The sequence below is a fragment of the Sprattus sprattus genome, assembly GCF_963457725.1.
Source record: "Sprattus sprattus genome assembly, chromosome: 2".
NCBI lineage: Eukaryota > Metazoa > Chordata > Actinopteri > Clupeiformes > Clupeidae > Sprattus > Sprattus sprattus.
This window is the reverse complement of record NC_137921.1, coordinates 42612717-42627557: the sequence shown is the minus strand read 5'-3', so window position 1 is coordinate 42627557 and position 14841 is coordinate 42612717. Positions and strand designations below refer to the sequence as shown.

Genomic DNA, 14841 nt, shown 5'->3' with positions numbered 1-14841 from the left:
GGGAGTCTGAGTCATGTGCAGGGACACAGATCTCCGGTGAAAGTGCCTGTGATTGCAGCTCTACTCAGGCGAGCAGAGACCACTGAGCGGGACCGAGACATACAAACACGCCCCCAGTCACTGCACTCCTCTGGTATATGCATGTTACGGAAAATTAGTCATCTTGCAGGACTGACAGAGGAGGCTGAGCGAGCCGCACGTTCAGAAATGGTAGTCTAGCCAGGCCAGCGGCTCCTCGGAGGCTCCTTTGTGGATCATAAATTATAATAACATGGAACAGTTTGTGTCATGTGACAACGGTTTCAGTACTACTGACCAAAACGAAGCCGTAAACCAACAATTGCTTTAAATGTGTAGGCTACCGATAATAGGAATTTTACGGTAGGCAACTTGTTCGCCTCTTGTTTTCTGCGGTGGTCCAGATCATGCAGGTGGAGTCCAGACGCATATTCAGCACGCAGCGAACGCTGCTTCAACTGGCCATCAGCAGCGATCGGCCCTGATTAAACATTAATGATATAAGCGGGATTCCAGCGGTGAAGTCTCGTGTTAATGAAAGCAGGTGCGAGGAAGGCCAAATTCGACGGATCCTTTAAAGGCGAGCGTAGCGTACGATGATGTTCAGGTGGTAAGCATTTCTCCAGAACCGCGGGCAATGTCAAACGTTAACATCTGGAGATTGGAAACAGTGTAACAGGCGAACGGCTACAAATGTATCTACATCACCCGGATAAATAAGGCTTTCATTTTTTTGGTATTCGATTTGTGAAATCTCCACAATGCTGCAGGTGTTTGTGTTGTCTTCACAACGGACTGTGTGGCACAGCTCAGAAGACGGTACCAGCGCTCTGATGGTCTTCGCTGGTGATGGTCAGATGTGGAGTCGTTACAGTAATTGAGAATCAGTCTTATAGTGGCCGCCGGAGACTTCGAAGATAAGATTTATGTTTTTGTTTGTGCCATTCGATCGCCTTTTCATTTCTACAGTTAATTGTTTGTGGGAAAGTCGTGTCGAGACTAAGTTTACTCGAAGTCCTTACTATGGAGGAGGGCAACACCAATGAGACAGTCCCAGATCTGAAAGACCTGGAAGTGAAGGTCGGGAGGAAGACCCCCGAGGGTCTTCTGAAGTGGATGCGGGAAGAAGCTGCGCATCGCGGGGAGTCCAAGTCAAATGTCCCGGAGTGTATAGATCGAGACCCGGCCAGGAAAAGCCTCGACGAGAAGATAAGAAAATTGAAAGTTGAGATGGTAAGACCTGTGGGATCCGTGTTTGGTTGATTTGATGGGTTATTCTGGTTTGATTCCGCTGACGCTAAAGTGGATCTTGCCTGATCATGGCAGGATCTGTTCCTGAGTCTGATATTGGCTGCAAGATAGACATCGACAGATGTATTCCCCATGTTGGCGATATGCAGACTATGAATAGGAAAATGCTTTGAACTTTTCACAGCTGCATTAAATTCCATAGTTTGACTTGAGGCAAATATAATCAACAACAGCCATGTGAAATCAATAATTCAATCTCTCTTTCTCTCTCCCCCCTCTCTACTTGCTGCCAAAACCGGCAGGTGGTTGCGTTGCTAGGAGATTAAAAGGTTGAACTGATGCACTCTCTCCTCTGAAAGCCAGCCCAAAAGGTGATGGATTAGTTTGAAGGACTGCCTGCACCTCTTGCTCTGCTTTGCGGATGGTTGACGACAGGTTGTGCTACGATGATTTGTTGTTCCTATTGTGTAGGCCTATGCTCGTCAACCAACAAGCTTTTTATTCCTCGCAGTAAAAGTAGCATATAGGCATAGAATCGAGACGGGAAGGACTAATAGGCTTCATTCGTACACTCTGCATTCGTTTTACAGCCGGTGGGTTTCTGCAGCCCCATAATCCCAGGCCAGTTTCCCCGTGAGATGACGCATAGCGAGAGTGACGGTCATTCGCAAACAGCGGGACTCCAGCTGGGAACCTCCAGGGCTGTTTGTGCGCCCGGTTTACACGAGATGTCTCGCGTTCGAGGAATGGGGTCTTTGAAGATGGCTCGCGAGCGGCGCTCTGAGCTTCCTCTGGGTTAGCTTCGTGCGACTTTTCGGGAAACACGAAGGGGTTACAACATTTTGTGTCATAAGCCTTGAGATGTAAAGATTGTCATCACCGTGTGTGTTGGCCTGTGATTTGTAAACACTCCAACAGATGGCCGTCGTTAGTGAGAAGGGATGGGTGTGCCTGTGGCCAATGTGGTGCTGGTTTCTTCATCTGTAGAAGAGTTGGATCCTGTTTGTGAGTTTGATCTACCCTGATAATCTGTCAAAACTCACCCTTAGCCGTATGCTATCATCTAAAGCGCAGCACACGACAGTTTTATTGAGAAAGACTTTGGCTGCGGGCATATAGCTTTTTGCCTCAGCAAGTAGGACTACCCCCAACCATTAGGGAAATAGCCCAGTGTGGGCTTCGTTTTAGAGTCGTTACCACTGGTGCGTGTTCCCATCGAACGGTGGACTCAGCAGCATCAAAAGCTTCATTAATCACGAGTGCTGTCAGCAGTCCATAACGACGAGACTGATTGGTTTGCCGCGGTCAGCACTGATCCGGCCGCGCGCTTATAGTGATTAAGATCCAGCACCTTGTCCGTTATTCTGGCCAGGGCTTAGTATGTATCAGGCATGAGATAAAGAGAGAGACGCTGAGAGATGGATACAGGGTTAGATTAGTTGAGGGAGAGAGCGTGGATGGAAGGGAGGGAGAGAGAGAATGAGAAATGGAAAGGGAGAAAGAGGATGAGAGAGGGCTATACAGAAAGAGAAAGGAGGAAAGGATGAAAGAGGGATAGAACGAGAGGGAGAGAGATAATTAGAGAGTGATAGTGAGTAAGGGAGAATGAGAGTGAGAGTTGGACAGAGAGAGTGGTTTTCCCCTTCATTCATTATTGAGCACACATTTTAAGTCAAACTTATTTAAATTAAATAAACTTGAATAAACTCCGACCGACCGGGAGGTTTTGTTTATGCGACCGTTCGCTTCAGTGCCATCGCTGGAAGTCCCAATCCCCTGGATAGAGAGAGAGTGTTGGATAGAGAGAGGAAGAGAGAGAGGGATAGAGAGAAAGGGAAAGGGAGAAAGAGGGTAAGAGAGGGATAGAGTAATGTGTGTAAGTGCCCTTGCTCAGGTGTTGTGTGTATCTCTCCTCCTGTTCACTGCTGTTTTAATGAGACAGCTGTCTCCATACTCGCCATGGCTTTGTCACCTTGCACTGTTGGGTGCCTGGACAAAACACCGACCGCCCTCCCCCTCTCTTTTTCTCCCCCACATCCCCTCCTTTCTTTCTCTTTCTTTCGCCCCTTCCTCTCTTTCACACTCACACACAAACACACAGACACACACTCTGGGGGAGTCGAAGAGGTGAGGGAATAGGGAGGTGAACTTCAGGGTGACCTAAAGCAAGTAGACAGCTGACATAAGGTGTGTAAGAGTATGTTTTAAGAGTGTGTATTAAGAGAGTGTGTTAAGAGAGTGTGTTAAGAGAGTGTGTCTCCCATCAAACAGCCCTGGTTGGGGTTGGGGCCTGTTTACTAACTCTCACTCTTTCCCAGTCAGAGCGACCATTACCGCCTTGGAATTCCCACCGCCTGCGCCGGCTCAGCGGCCCCTCTTAAGATTTTGTGTGTGTGTGTGGGTGTGTGTATGGGTGTGCATGTGTGTGTGTGTGTGGGTGTGCATAAGGGTGAGTGTATGGGTGTGCATGTGTGTGTATGTGTGCATAAGGGTGTGGGGGGTACCTCAATCACAGACATGGTCACTCCTCTACTCCACACACACACACACACACACACACACACACACACACACACACACACACACACACACACAAAACACACACACACACACACACACACACAGGCACACATGTTTGTGAGAGAGAGAGCAGCATTGCGAAGTGGAACAGAAGCGTATCTAATGATTCTAATAAATGTGACTGAAAGAAAAACACATGTCACTCATACATGTCACTCATAGATATTTAGCTGTGCTGATTCCCTATGATGCATCCTGTGCTGATTAAAATCAACACAAACCCCATCACAACCCCCACACATACCCCACACACACCCCACACATACCCCAACACACCCCCCACACATACCCCACGTGTGTGTGTGGCTGTGGCTGAAGCTGCACTTGATCAAATGACCCAGAACACACTTCTCTGTCTGGCCGTCCGCACCACCACCTCTCCTGAGGAAGAGAGAGAAAGAGAGGGAGAGAAGGAGAGAGAGGAAGAGAGAGATGTTCTGATCTGCAGTTTTCTCTTGTCCTCTCTTCCTCTCTTCCTCTCTCCCTCTCTTGTCCTCTCTTTCTCTCTTGTCCTCTCTCCTTCTTTTGTCCTCTCTTTCTCTCATGTCTTTCCTGTATTGCTGCACAGATGGAAATTGAGGGGCTTGGTGTGCAGACAGATGGAGCAGAGGATGTGTGTGTGTGTGTGTGTGCATGTGTGTGTTGGTGACTTAGAGAAAGAGAGAGAGGGAGAGAGGGTGACAATTATCAAATGATCCTGCAGTCTTTTTTGGGGAAGTTCTGGTGTATCTCTAAAAAGAAGTGAAGAAGACAGACAGACAGAGAGATGTCCCGAGAGTGAGAACAGAAGAGAGAAAGAGAAAGAAAGTGAGAGATAAAGAAAGACATGATGGTTGAGGGGAAAGGCTGTGGTGGGGAGACAGAGAGACATAGAGAGAGAGAGAGAGAGAGAGAGAGAGAGAGAGAGAAGGATAGGGAGGGGCAGAAAAAGAGGGAGAGAGAGACACATAGAGAGGGTGAGGGAGCATTTCACATGGTATTGAACACGGATGGAAAGGGAACGGGAGGAAGACAACCAGAAAGCAGAGAGGAAGTGATAGGGACAGCTTTGTGCAAGTCTGTGTGCGTGTCTGTGTGTGATTGTATTTGTGTGTGTGTGTGTGTGTGTGTGTGTGTGTGTGTGTGTGTGTGTGTGTGTGTGTGTGTGTGTGTGTGTGTGTGTGTGTGTGTGTGTGTGTGTGTGTGTGTGTGTGACAGGGACAGGGACAGGGTGCAGAAGGGCTGAGTAGCAGACAGGAACCACTTCCCCCAAAATATGATGCATTTGTTGATGGTTTGCTACCAACTCAGAGAGACAGAAAGAAATAAAGACAGAAAGGCTGACAGAGAGGCAGAGAGAGAGATGGAGGCAATGAAGAATTAAGTCAGTCAGCTTCAGGGTTCCAGTGCCAGTCTGGCCACTCTCTGTCTGCAGGGTGACACTGCTGTGTGTGTGTGTGTGTGTGTGTGTGTGTGTGTGTGTGTGTGTGTGTGTGTGTGTGTGTGTGTGTGTGTGTGTGTGTGTTTTTGATGATGATGCTTTGGATGACATCAGCTGTTCACTGTGCGTATATGTGTGTGTTTGTGTGTGACAGCAGCCTTAGGGCTTAAGTGCCAGTCTGGTTATTCTCTGCAGGGTGACACACTGCTGTGTGTGAGTGTTTGTGTCTGTGTGTGTCTGTGTGTTTATGTATGTGTGTGTTTGTGAGTGAATGTATGTGTGTGTGTGTGTGTGTGTGTGTGTGTGTGTGTGTGTGTGTGTGTGTGTGTCTGTGTGAGCCTGCTCTCCCGTTTTATCACATTCCAAGTGTGTATATGTGTCCCTCCTCACATCCCTCTAGCGTGTGTGTATGTGTGTGTACCAGAATAAGCAGCAAGTGTGTGTGTGATAGGTGTGTGATAGGCGCTGTTAGCCCAGCTCCATGAATACTGACACACTGTACACCACCCCAAAACCCACTGTAACCTAAACCTCAGCATCACACCAACAAAGCAAACTCACACACACTCAAATAATCACACATACTGTACATCCACACTCCAACATGCACACACTCACACACACACACACTCAAATAATCACACACATCCACATCAACATGCACACACTCACACACACACTCAAATAATCACACACACATCCACACCAACTTGCACACACTCACACACACACACACACACACACACACACACACACTCTCTAAAATAATCACACACATCCACACCAACATGCACACACTCACACACTCAAATAATCACACACACATCCACACTAACATGGACACATCAGTTGAGACCCAAGGACTGTTTTTGTACTGCTGCCAAACCCTTCACAACCCATCATCTCTCTCTCTCTCACACATACACACACACACACACACACACACACACACACACACACACACACACACACACACACACACACACACACACACACACACACACACACACACACACACACACACACACCCTCCCTCTCAGTTTCAGCATTGCTCAACTATCTTCTTTATCTCACTATATCTTTCAGCTTCCTCTCATCTGTCTGTTGCTTTTCATCTCTCTCCCTCCTTCTCACCCCCACTCACTCCATCTCTCTCCCCCTCCCTCACTCCCTCCAACTCTCTCCCTCCCTCACTCACTCCATCTCTCTCCCTCCCTCCTTCTCTCCCCCCACTCACTCCATATCTCTCTCCCTCCCTCTTTCTCTCTCCATCAGTTACCCCTCTCTATCGCTCCCTCCTGTTATGTTTTTAATGCATCCCTCACTCACTCCGTCTGATTTTCTTTGCTTCATCACAGCGCATCAGTCAACCTCCTTCCTGCTGTATGTTTAAATGATGCATAGATAAGAAAACATTTCTTTTAAGTTATGCCAAATATGGAGGTAAATGCAGGGTAATTTAAACCTAGTTGAAGTTTAACCCTACTGTACGTGTCATTGTTATGTTTAACCCTACCGTACATGGACATTGTGATTTGTGAAGTTTAACCCTACCGAAGAGCTGCAATTTGTCTTTTTCACTTGCCTTCAGCTTTCGATTTGACAAGGCTAGGTTTACATGAAGAATGCATGTTGAATATATTTGGGATTTATGTCAAAATCTTACCCATTGTTCTTCGTCCTCACTCTCTCTATCTCTCTCTCTCTCTTTCCCTCTCTCCCGCCCTCTCTCTTTCCCTCTCTCTCTCCCTCTCTATGTCATGTTGTGGTGAGCCTGTAGTGTGTGTCTGCCCTGAACACCAGCAGCATTAAATCACCTGCAGCAGTAAATCACCTGCTATCCTCTCACTCTTTCTTTCTCTCTCTCTCTCTCTCTCTCTTTCAGTTGTTTGTTTGCTTGTTTTTCTCTCTGGCTCCCCATCACACACTCACCTTCACACACATACACCCACATACAAAAACACACACACACACACTCACACACACTCACACACACACACACACACACACACACACTCACACACACACACACACACACACACATACACACACATACCCCAAAGACAAAAAAGAGCAAGAGAATGGTGCTGCTGAACTTTCATACATCTCTTTCTACATCCTCTTCCTTTATCGGTCTCTCTCTATCCCTCTTCCTCTCTCTGTCAAAATCTTTATGCCTATCTGCCTTGCTCTCTTTCTGAGTCTCTTCTCTTCTGCTGTCTCTTCTGCTTCAGCTGTGTTGCCATGTGTTCCCTCTCTCTCTTTCTCTTTCCCTCCCTCTCCCTCTCTCTCTCTCTCTCTCTCTCTCCATCTCTTCTGCTTCAGCTGTGTTGCCATGTGCTCCTTCTCTCCTTGCCAGTTCATGCTCTCTATGTTTATCCTGGTCCCATAACCCTTAGCAACCGCATCAGTCAGTGATGCGTGTTTTCTGTGTATGAACTGATGAGGTCGGTGATGTGGTGTTTTGGGTGTTGTGGCTGATGGTGGAGCCCTTTTTCATGAGGATAGTATGGCATGTAGAGAGTATAACATGAGAATAGTATGTCATGAGGATAGTACGTCATGAGGATAGTATGGCATGTAGATAGTATAACATGAGGATAGTACATCATGAGGATAGTACGTCATGTTACATGTAGGTGTAACATGCGGATAGTATGTCTTGAGGGGAGTATGTCATGAGAATAGGCTAGGGGCATTGCAGGCCACAAGAAATGGTATTTGTGTAATTTTGTGTGTGTAATGTTGTGGGATGTTTTTCTGATATTTGGTTTGAAAATAACCTGGCCCTGGACTTGGTTTGATCCAACAGGATTTGGATGGATCAAGGGGTATTACTGTTGATATCAGGTTTGCCTGACTGCATGGACCCGGTTACGCAAACAGTGAAAACCAGTGCGCCTGATCACTGTATTTTTTGATGTTGAGATCATGGGAAAAGAACATACTGTTTACTGGTTTACTGAGGGTCAGCTGAAGAGGGGATCTCAGGTGTCTGTGGAATTTCATGATAGAGGTGGGAGTTGTGTTTGGCAGACAGGAGCTCTCAGGTGTTTGTGGGATTTTAGAGTGGAGGCGGGATAGGTCAGAGAGGATGTCAGAGTGCGGTAGCTCTATGGAAGATCGTGTGTGTAGTGTGTGTAGTGTGTGTGTGTGTGTGTGTGTGTGTGTGTGTGTGTGTGTGTGTGTGTGTGTGTGTGTGTGTGTGTGTGAGTGTGTGAGTGTGAGTGTGTGTGCACGCGTATGTGTGCGTGGTTGTGTGGGTAGGCTTTAGGTGAATAGTGACTGTCAGCGCTCTGTCTCTGCTCAGTCTCCTCCACAGCATGCAGATGCAGGTCATCCCTGAACATCACTGATCAGATGTGGAGGACCTTCTCCAGCAGGGTCAGCTTCCACCTGTGACCTCTGTGACCTCTGTGTGATGCAGTGTCTTTTCCCTGAGCTGCTGATGCGCTGCAGGTTGTTCACCGCTGTGCCGCCAAATTCCCCAGGGCTCTGAGCTACTCTCGCTTCCTCAGGGCCTGGGGCCTGGGGGCTTTGGGGCTGGTGGGGGCTGTGGGGGCTGTGGGGGCTGTGGGTGAATCAATAGGTCCCTTACAGCAATTTATTGATGTTACCTTTAGGGGTCGTAGGAGAAGGTGGTGTGGGTGAAGGTGTCATGACATCCATCCTGAAAATAACATGAGCTACAAGCAGAACCTTGAGTATTTTACTGCTCCCAAGTGCTCAGTTAGCATCTCACAGCTAGGATAAAGCATATCTCACTCTGTGGTTAGCATCTCACAGCTGAGCTGTGTGTTGCTGCTATTCTCTGAGCTTCTTTCTCCTGCATCTACTCATCCAACAGCCTGACAGACAGACGGGAGGCTCTGTCTCTGAAGAACGCTGTCAGTGCTGTCAGGGGTATCTGCCGGTTCTAAACACATTTTTTTTTCATCACATTTCATCCTCTGAAACGTGATGTAACATTACGTGACCCTTGAGCATGTGGCACGGTTCTTTCTAGCGTCCTTCCTCCAGCTTTTGTCTTCATGGTGGAGACTGATGCCAAGTCTGTTGACACTATGCACACTCATGTTTCTGGTGAATGTAATAATAATCTGTATTGTTTGCTTTTTTCTTCCCCCACTTTCATCTCTCCTGTCCATCTCTCAATTCTCTCTGAAAATACATTTATCTTCTTTTCCCCTCTTCTCTGCCACCTTTCTCACTTTCCACCTGTCTTTTTTTCCTTCTTACCTCCTGTCCCCCCTCCCACTTCCTCTTCCTCCCTCTCTCTCTCTTCTCTATCTCCTCTCTCCCTCACCCCCTGCAGGCTCACCTGCGCTCAGTGGATGTGTGCATCCTGCAGCAGCTGCTGGCGGTGCACGAGGGCATCGAGGCGGTGAAGTGGCTCCTGGAGGAGCGCAGCACCCTGACCAGCCGCTGCAGCAGCCTGACCAGCAGCCAGTACAGCCTGGCGGACGGCCCAGAGGCGCCCAGCTCCTGGCGCGGCAGCTGGGGCAGCCTACACGACCCGCATGACCGCCTCGACAACATCTCCATCGGCAGCTACCTGGACACGCTAGCCGACGACATGGACGAGTACGGCTGCCCCTCCAGCTCTGAGTCAGTGCTCTGCTCCACCCCCCTGAGCACCGCAGAGACGGCTAAGGCCCCGCCCATGCGGACCGCTGGGGGCGGTGGGGGGGTGGGAGGCGCTCTGAGCTCAGGGGGCGGCTCTGCTGTTGTGAAGCAGCCGGAGGCTCCTAAAGAGGAGGTGTGGACCAGGAACACTGATGCCGGCACCGCCACAGCCAAGGACAAGCCGGCCCAGAGCCGCACGCTGTCCCCCAAGAACAATGGTGTCCTGGACAAGGTGCTCCGCCCGGAGGGGGGATGTGAGTCTGCACGGGCCTGCCTGGCGGAGAAGCTGGGGAAGACCCAGAGCCCCAAGGTTAAGCCCTACCAAAACGGCAAAGTGGAGCTGGACGGCTGCAAGCAGAACGGCAGGATGCACCTGGAGTACGACGCCCACTGGCGCTGGGTGCAGTCTCAGGACGATGTCACCTTCCTTTGACCTGCTGCCCCAGCGACACCTCCTGATGGTCATTGAGGTGAAAGGTCAAACCAGACTGGCAGGGGTGACCTGCTGAGGACGTGTTGTGAGGGTGTGGAGGTGGACATGCAGGATAGTGGTTTGTTGTGTTTACAGAGTCTACATGTGTGTGCCTGCATGTTCTTCTCATTAAGCAGAATGTGGTGCTCATATCTGAAATAACGTCAGTGCCAACACGGCACAGCCTCCGTGATGTCAGTAATGTCAGTTGAAACTCAAATCAGTGATGTCAGTGATGAGTTAAAATATATGAATGGAGTCCTGATACTATGCATTGTCTATTTCCTCTGTTTAATCAGAAATCTCTTAACTAGTTGCACATGCACAAACACACATACACACACACACACACACACACACACACACACACCCACACCCTTACCCCATAGGCCTCTGTGTCTCTTGCAGTAGGTCTGTGTAGATCTCTTGCAGGAGGTCTGTGTAGATCTCTTGCAGGAGGTCTGTGTAGATCTCTTGCAGGAGGTCTGTGTAGATCTCTTGCAGGAGGTCTGTGTAGATCTCTTGCAGGAGGTCTGTGTAGATCTCTTGCAGGAGGTCTGTGTAGATCTCTTGCAGGAGGTCTGTGTAGATCTTGTACTGCAGAGGTGTCTGTGTGGGCAACTTACTACAGAAGCCTTTGGGTCGGTCACTTAGTAAGTCACATGGTTAGAGAGTGGACCAAAGCCTTTTTCTTAAACAATCCCTTGTGTTCAAAATGACGTTTTTTTTTTTGTCAAACTGTTTCTAAAAGAGTGTTGAACTTGTGTTGAATCAGACCTTTCGGGCAGCAGCCTGATTAGCTGCTTCCTGTCTCCGTCCTAACCTCAGTCAGTGTTTGTGTGTGCGTGTGTGTGTATGCGTCCGTGTGTGTGTGTGACAGGTTTCACCCCTCGTTTACCCTGCCTAGAAAGTCTGTTGCACTGTCTTGCTCTCAGTGGAATCTACTTATGATTACTTATATGCACTTACAGTATGTGTGGCAACTCATGTTCGTATTAATGCCTACTTAACAAATATGTATAATCAATCAATGGCAATACCTGTGTTGTGAATCAGGTGTGTGTGTGTTTGTGTGGTGTCCAGACATAGAGAGTGTTAAAGAACTGCATGATTGTCTGCTCAAACTGAGCTGTTATACTAGTGACAGTGACATAATGTTTCATAACCACTGTGACTGGCCAGTTAAGATAGAAATGAACACAACAATAACAACATCTGTACCCCCAGCGATGTGCTTTAATCCCGTTGGGCTGGGGTGGGATTAGCGGGTATAAAATCAACTTTAAAATACGCTTATCTTCTGCAATGAAATACGCTAGGCATTAAAATACACTTATCTTTTATGACATGATTATAACTGAGTTTATCCCAAAACAGGCCTCTGCCTCGGTCTCAGTCTCTGCTACTGATGCTGTTTATAGGGCACACTAAACATGCCTCTGCCTCTCTCTCAGTCTCTGCTACTGATGCTGTTTATAGGGCACACTAAACAGTTCTCTGCCTCTCTCTCAGTCTCTGCTACTGATGCTGTTTATAGGGCACACTAAACATGCCTCTGCCTCTGCTTCTGATACTGATGCTGTTTATAGGGCACATTAAACAGGCCTCTGCCTCTGCCAGTGTCCTTGCATTGGACAGCTCCAGGAGAATCAGCTGGGGGGGGGGGGGGAGTGCTTAGTGCCCTTATAGGACAATACAAACATGCAAGAATGAGCAGAACTCCTGCACCACTCCCTCTTTCTCCATCTCTCCATCTCTCTCTGTCCCTCTTTCTCTCTCTCCCTCCCTCCCACTCCCCCTTCTGTCTCTTTCTATCCCACACACCCACACTAAAAGTTAATCATAGCGGAGAACGTTTCTATGGCTACCGAAAGGAGTGTGTGTGTGTGTGTGTGTGTGTGTGTGTTTGCAGGAGACTTGCTGAGCACAGCTGTTCATTCCAGTAAGCTACAGAACAACAGGCAGGATATTAAAGACTGCCTCCCACTCTATGCAGACAGACACACAGACACACACGCACACACACACATCTCCAAATGGTTGGATGCAACAACCCTCTTGAGTCTACATGTCATCTCTGATGGATGCCTCCTATTTGATGGTTTTGAAAGTGCACCTCGCAGCAATATGCAGGTCTAAAACATGATGTAGGCTATACGCACGGAGAGAGTGCATTGCACTACCACTAACACATCTAGGAAGTCTAGCAAACACACAGTATTCCTTGGGATGTATGGAGTTTGGAGCAGTGTTACATCTGGACTGATGCAGGATAAGACAAGCTGGTGATCCAACCACAGGCATTCCTTCATGGCTTAGTGTCCAGGCCTCTGATTCTGGCTTTTAGCTCAGGCTAATTCCACACGAATAGAGCTAGCATTAACATTGTTAGCAAACAGCTAACAACAACAGCATTGTTAGCTAACAGCTAACCCTAGCAGTTTTACCTAACAGCTAACCCTAACAGTTTTAGCTAACAGCTAATCCTAACAGTTTTATTATTCAGACAATCATAGGAGCCCTGCCTGCTAGCACCTTTAGCGAAGAGGCTAACCCTAACCTTAGAAGAGCGCCTGTGTAACTCAGCTGTTTTGCTCTTCAAGGCGAAAATCTCCTGTGTAACTCAGCAGTTTTGCTCTTTAAGGCATTCAAAAGTTCTGCTGGTTGGCTAGTATTAGGGCCAGTAGTGAGCAAACCGTTTTCTTTTTCAGCGGTTTTGTTCCTGAAGGAGTAAGAGCCCTGATGAGTGTAGTGTTGGCACTCTTAACTAACAGAACTTTTTCACAAGCTCAGTTGTTCAGCGCAGTCCAGAATGACTCTCTGACAGTCAGGCTCAAATATTGACATGTCTTTCTGTCTTTAAACAGCATCATCGCTATCTTTTCCTCAGTTAAGTTTGTTCTGTACTGCTTCTGCACCCTTTTTTTATTCTTTTTTCCTTTGCTTGGGATCCATGTTTCCATCATCCCATCAGTGACTGGCTGGAAACTATTAGTTACTGGTTCACTGGTAGGTTCTGTTCTGGCCGGGCCAAACCCAAACCAGGAGCCTGAGGGCTCAGAGGCCCAGTGGCCTGGCAGGCCATGGGAGTTCAGTTCTGGTCCAAACAACTCGCTCTTCTGCTCTACTGACACCTCAGCATCTTCAGAGCCCCGTCCCCCGCTTGGGAAAGAGAGAATGTGCATGAAATAACAAGACAGTTTTCTGACACGCCTTTTAAAAAAGAACACGCATCATAATTTGGTGTGAGATGCAACCTAATATGCCGCTTTTCTTTTTCACTTTTTGTTTTGTTTTGCACTTGGCAGTTGACCATTTTGGCAGGGAACAGAACCCCCACGTGCCAAAGAGTAGAAACCTTTTCCCCTAAGGGTCGGTAATCTGCTACCCTACCGAACACCCACACCGAGAGGGTCGAGTTTTAAGCCTGTGGAACATTCCCCTGTGTCCGATTCAGCTGAACGCTACATGTTTTTGTAAAGATTATGAAGATATCTTCCACAACCTAAAGATTGTATATTATATTTGTATATGATAGTACTTCTGAAAGTATGTATTCCCATTTGGTTAACATATTATTGCTTTGAGGCCATGTTTTATCGTGCAAATACAGGTCTTGATTGTGGGCTCATCTGTAAAATATACTGTGGTATTGACAGTGAAGTGTAACGGCTCAATCTTGCTTTAATATCCATCATGTGTGGTTTGGGCTTTTGGCACACTCCTCTGGTCCTTAATGCTAGGCAACCAGGGTTAACTCGTCACTCATGACCAATCAGTTGCCATAGCAACCCACTCTTTTACACACAGAGATTTATTTGATAGAAATACATTGAATGAAAAAATATCTAATGAAATTATTTATTGGAGGATAAAACTATTAAGTCCTGCTCCACCCTGCCCCCTAGAGCCCAGTGATGTGGTCTAGAGTAGCCCTCTCTCTTTCTCCCTCTCTCTCCCTCCCTGTCTCTTTCTCTCTCCTTCTTTATCTCCCCCCCTCCCTCTCTCAACCTCCCTCTCTCCTCTCTCTCTCTCACACACAGTAAGAGGCCTAAGGGACTGATGGAGTGAGAGTGGTGGGGCATTAGTGGGAGAGGGGAGACAGTGAAGTGGAGACGGATGTTGGGGGTGCTGAGTGGATTGCTGAGGGGTGATCAATTGGCTAATTGTGTTGCTTTGGCTGTGAGGGAAGGGGTGGTGTGTCAGCTTTGTGTGTGTGTGTGTGTGTGTGTGTGTGTGTGTGGGTGGGTGTGAGTCAGCTGTGTGCACACTTTTGCTCAGTGTGTGGCATCTGTGTGTGTGTGTGTGTGTGTGTGTGTGTGTGTGTGTGTGTGTGTGTGTGCGTGCGTGCGTGCGTGCGTGCGTGCGTGCGTGCGTGTGTGCGTGCGTGAGATGACTGAGCCTCCGCTCTGGGTTTCCTGTTAGGCTAAGATCTGTAATGTAAGCAGTGATGATGGCTGGGGAGTGCCGGTTC

The 14841-nt window shown here is 48.0% G+C and overlaps 1 protein-coding gene across 1 annotated transcript; it reads left to right on the top strand.

The window, feature by feature from the left end:
* Window positions 1-1041: 1041 nt before the first annotated feature.
* lurap1 (leucine rich adaptor protein 1) lies at window positions 1042-10328 on the top strand (the record flags this gene model as incomplete). Its single annotated transcript, XM_080860225.1, has 2 exons — window positions 1042-1251; window positions 9585-10328. The coding sequence occupies 2 exons, from the start codon at window positions 1042-1044 to the stop codon at window positions 10326-10328; spliced, it is 954 nt and encodes a 317-aa protein (XP_080716351.1).
* Between the last annotated feature and the right edge of the window lie 4513 nt (window positions 10329-14841).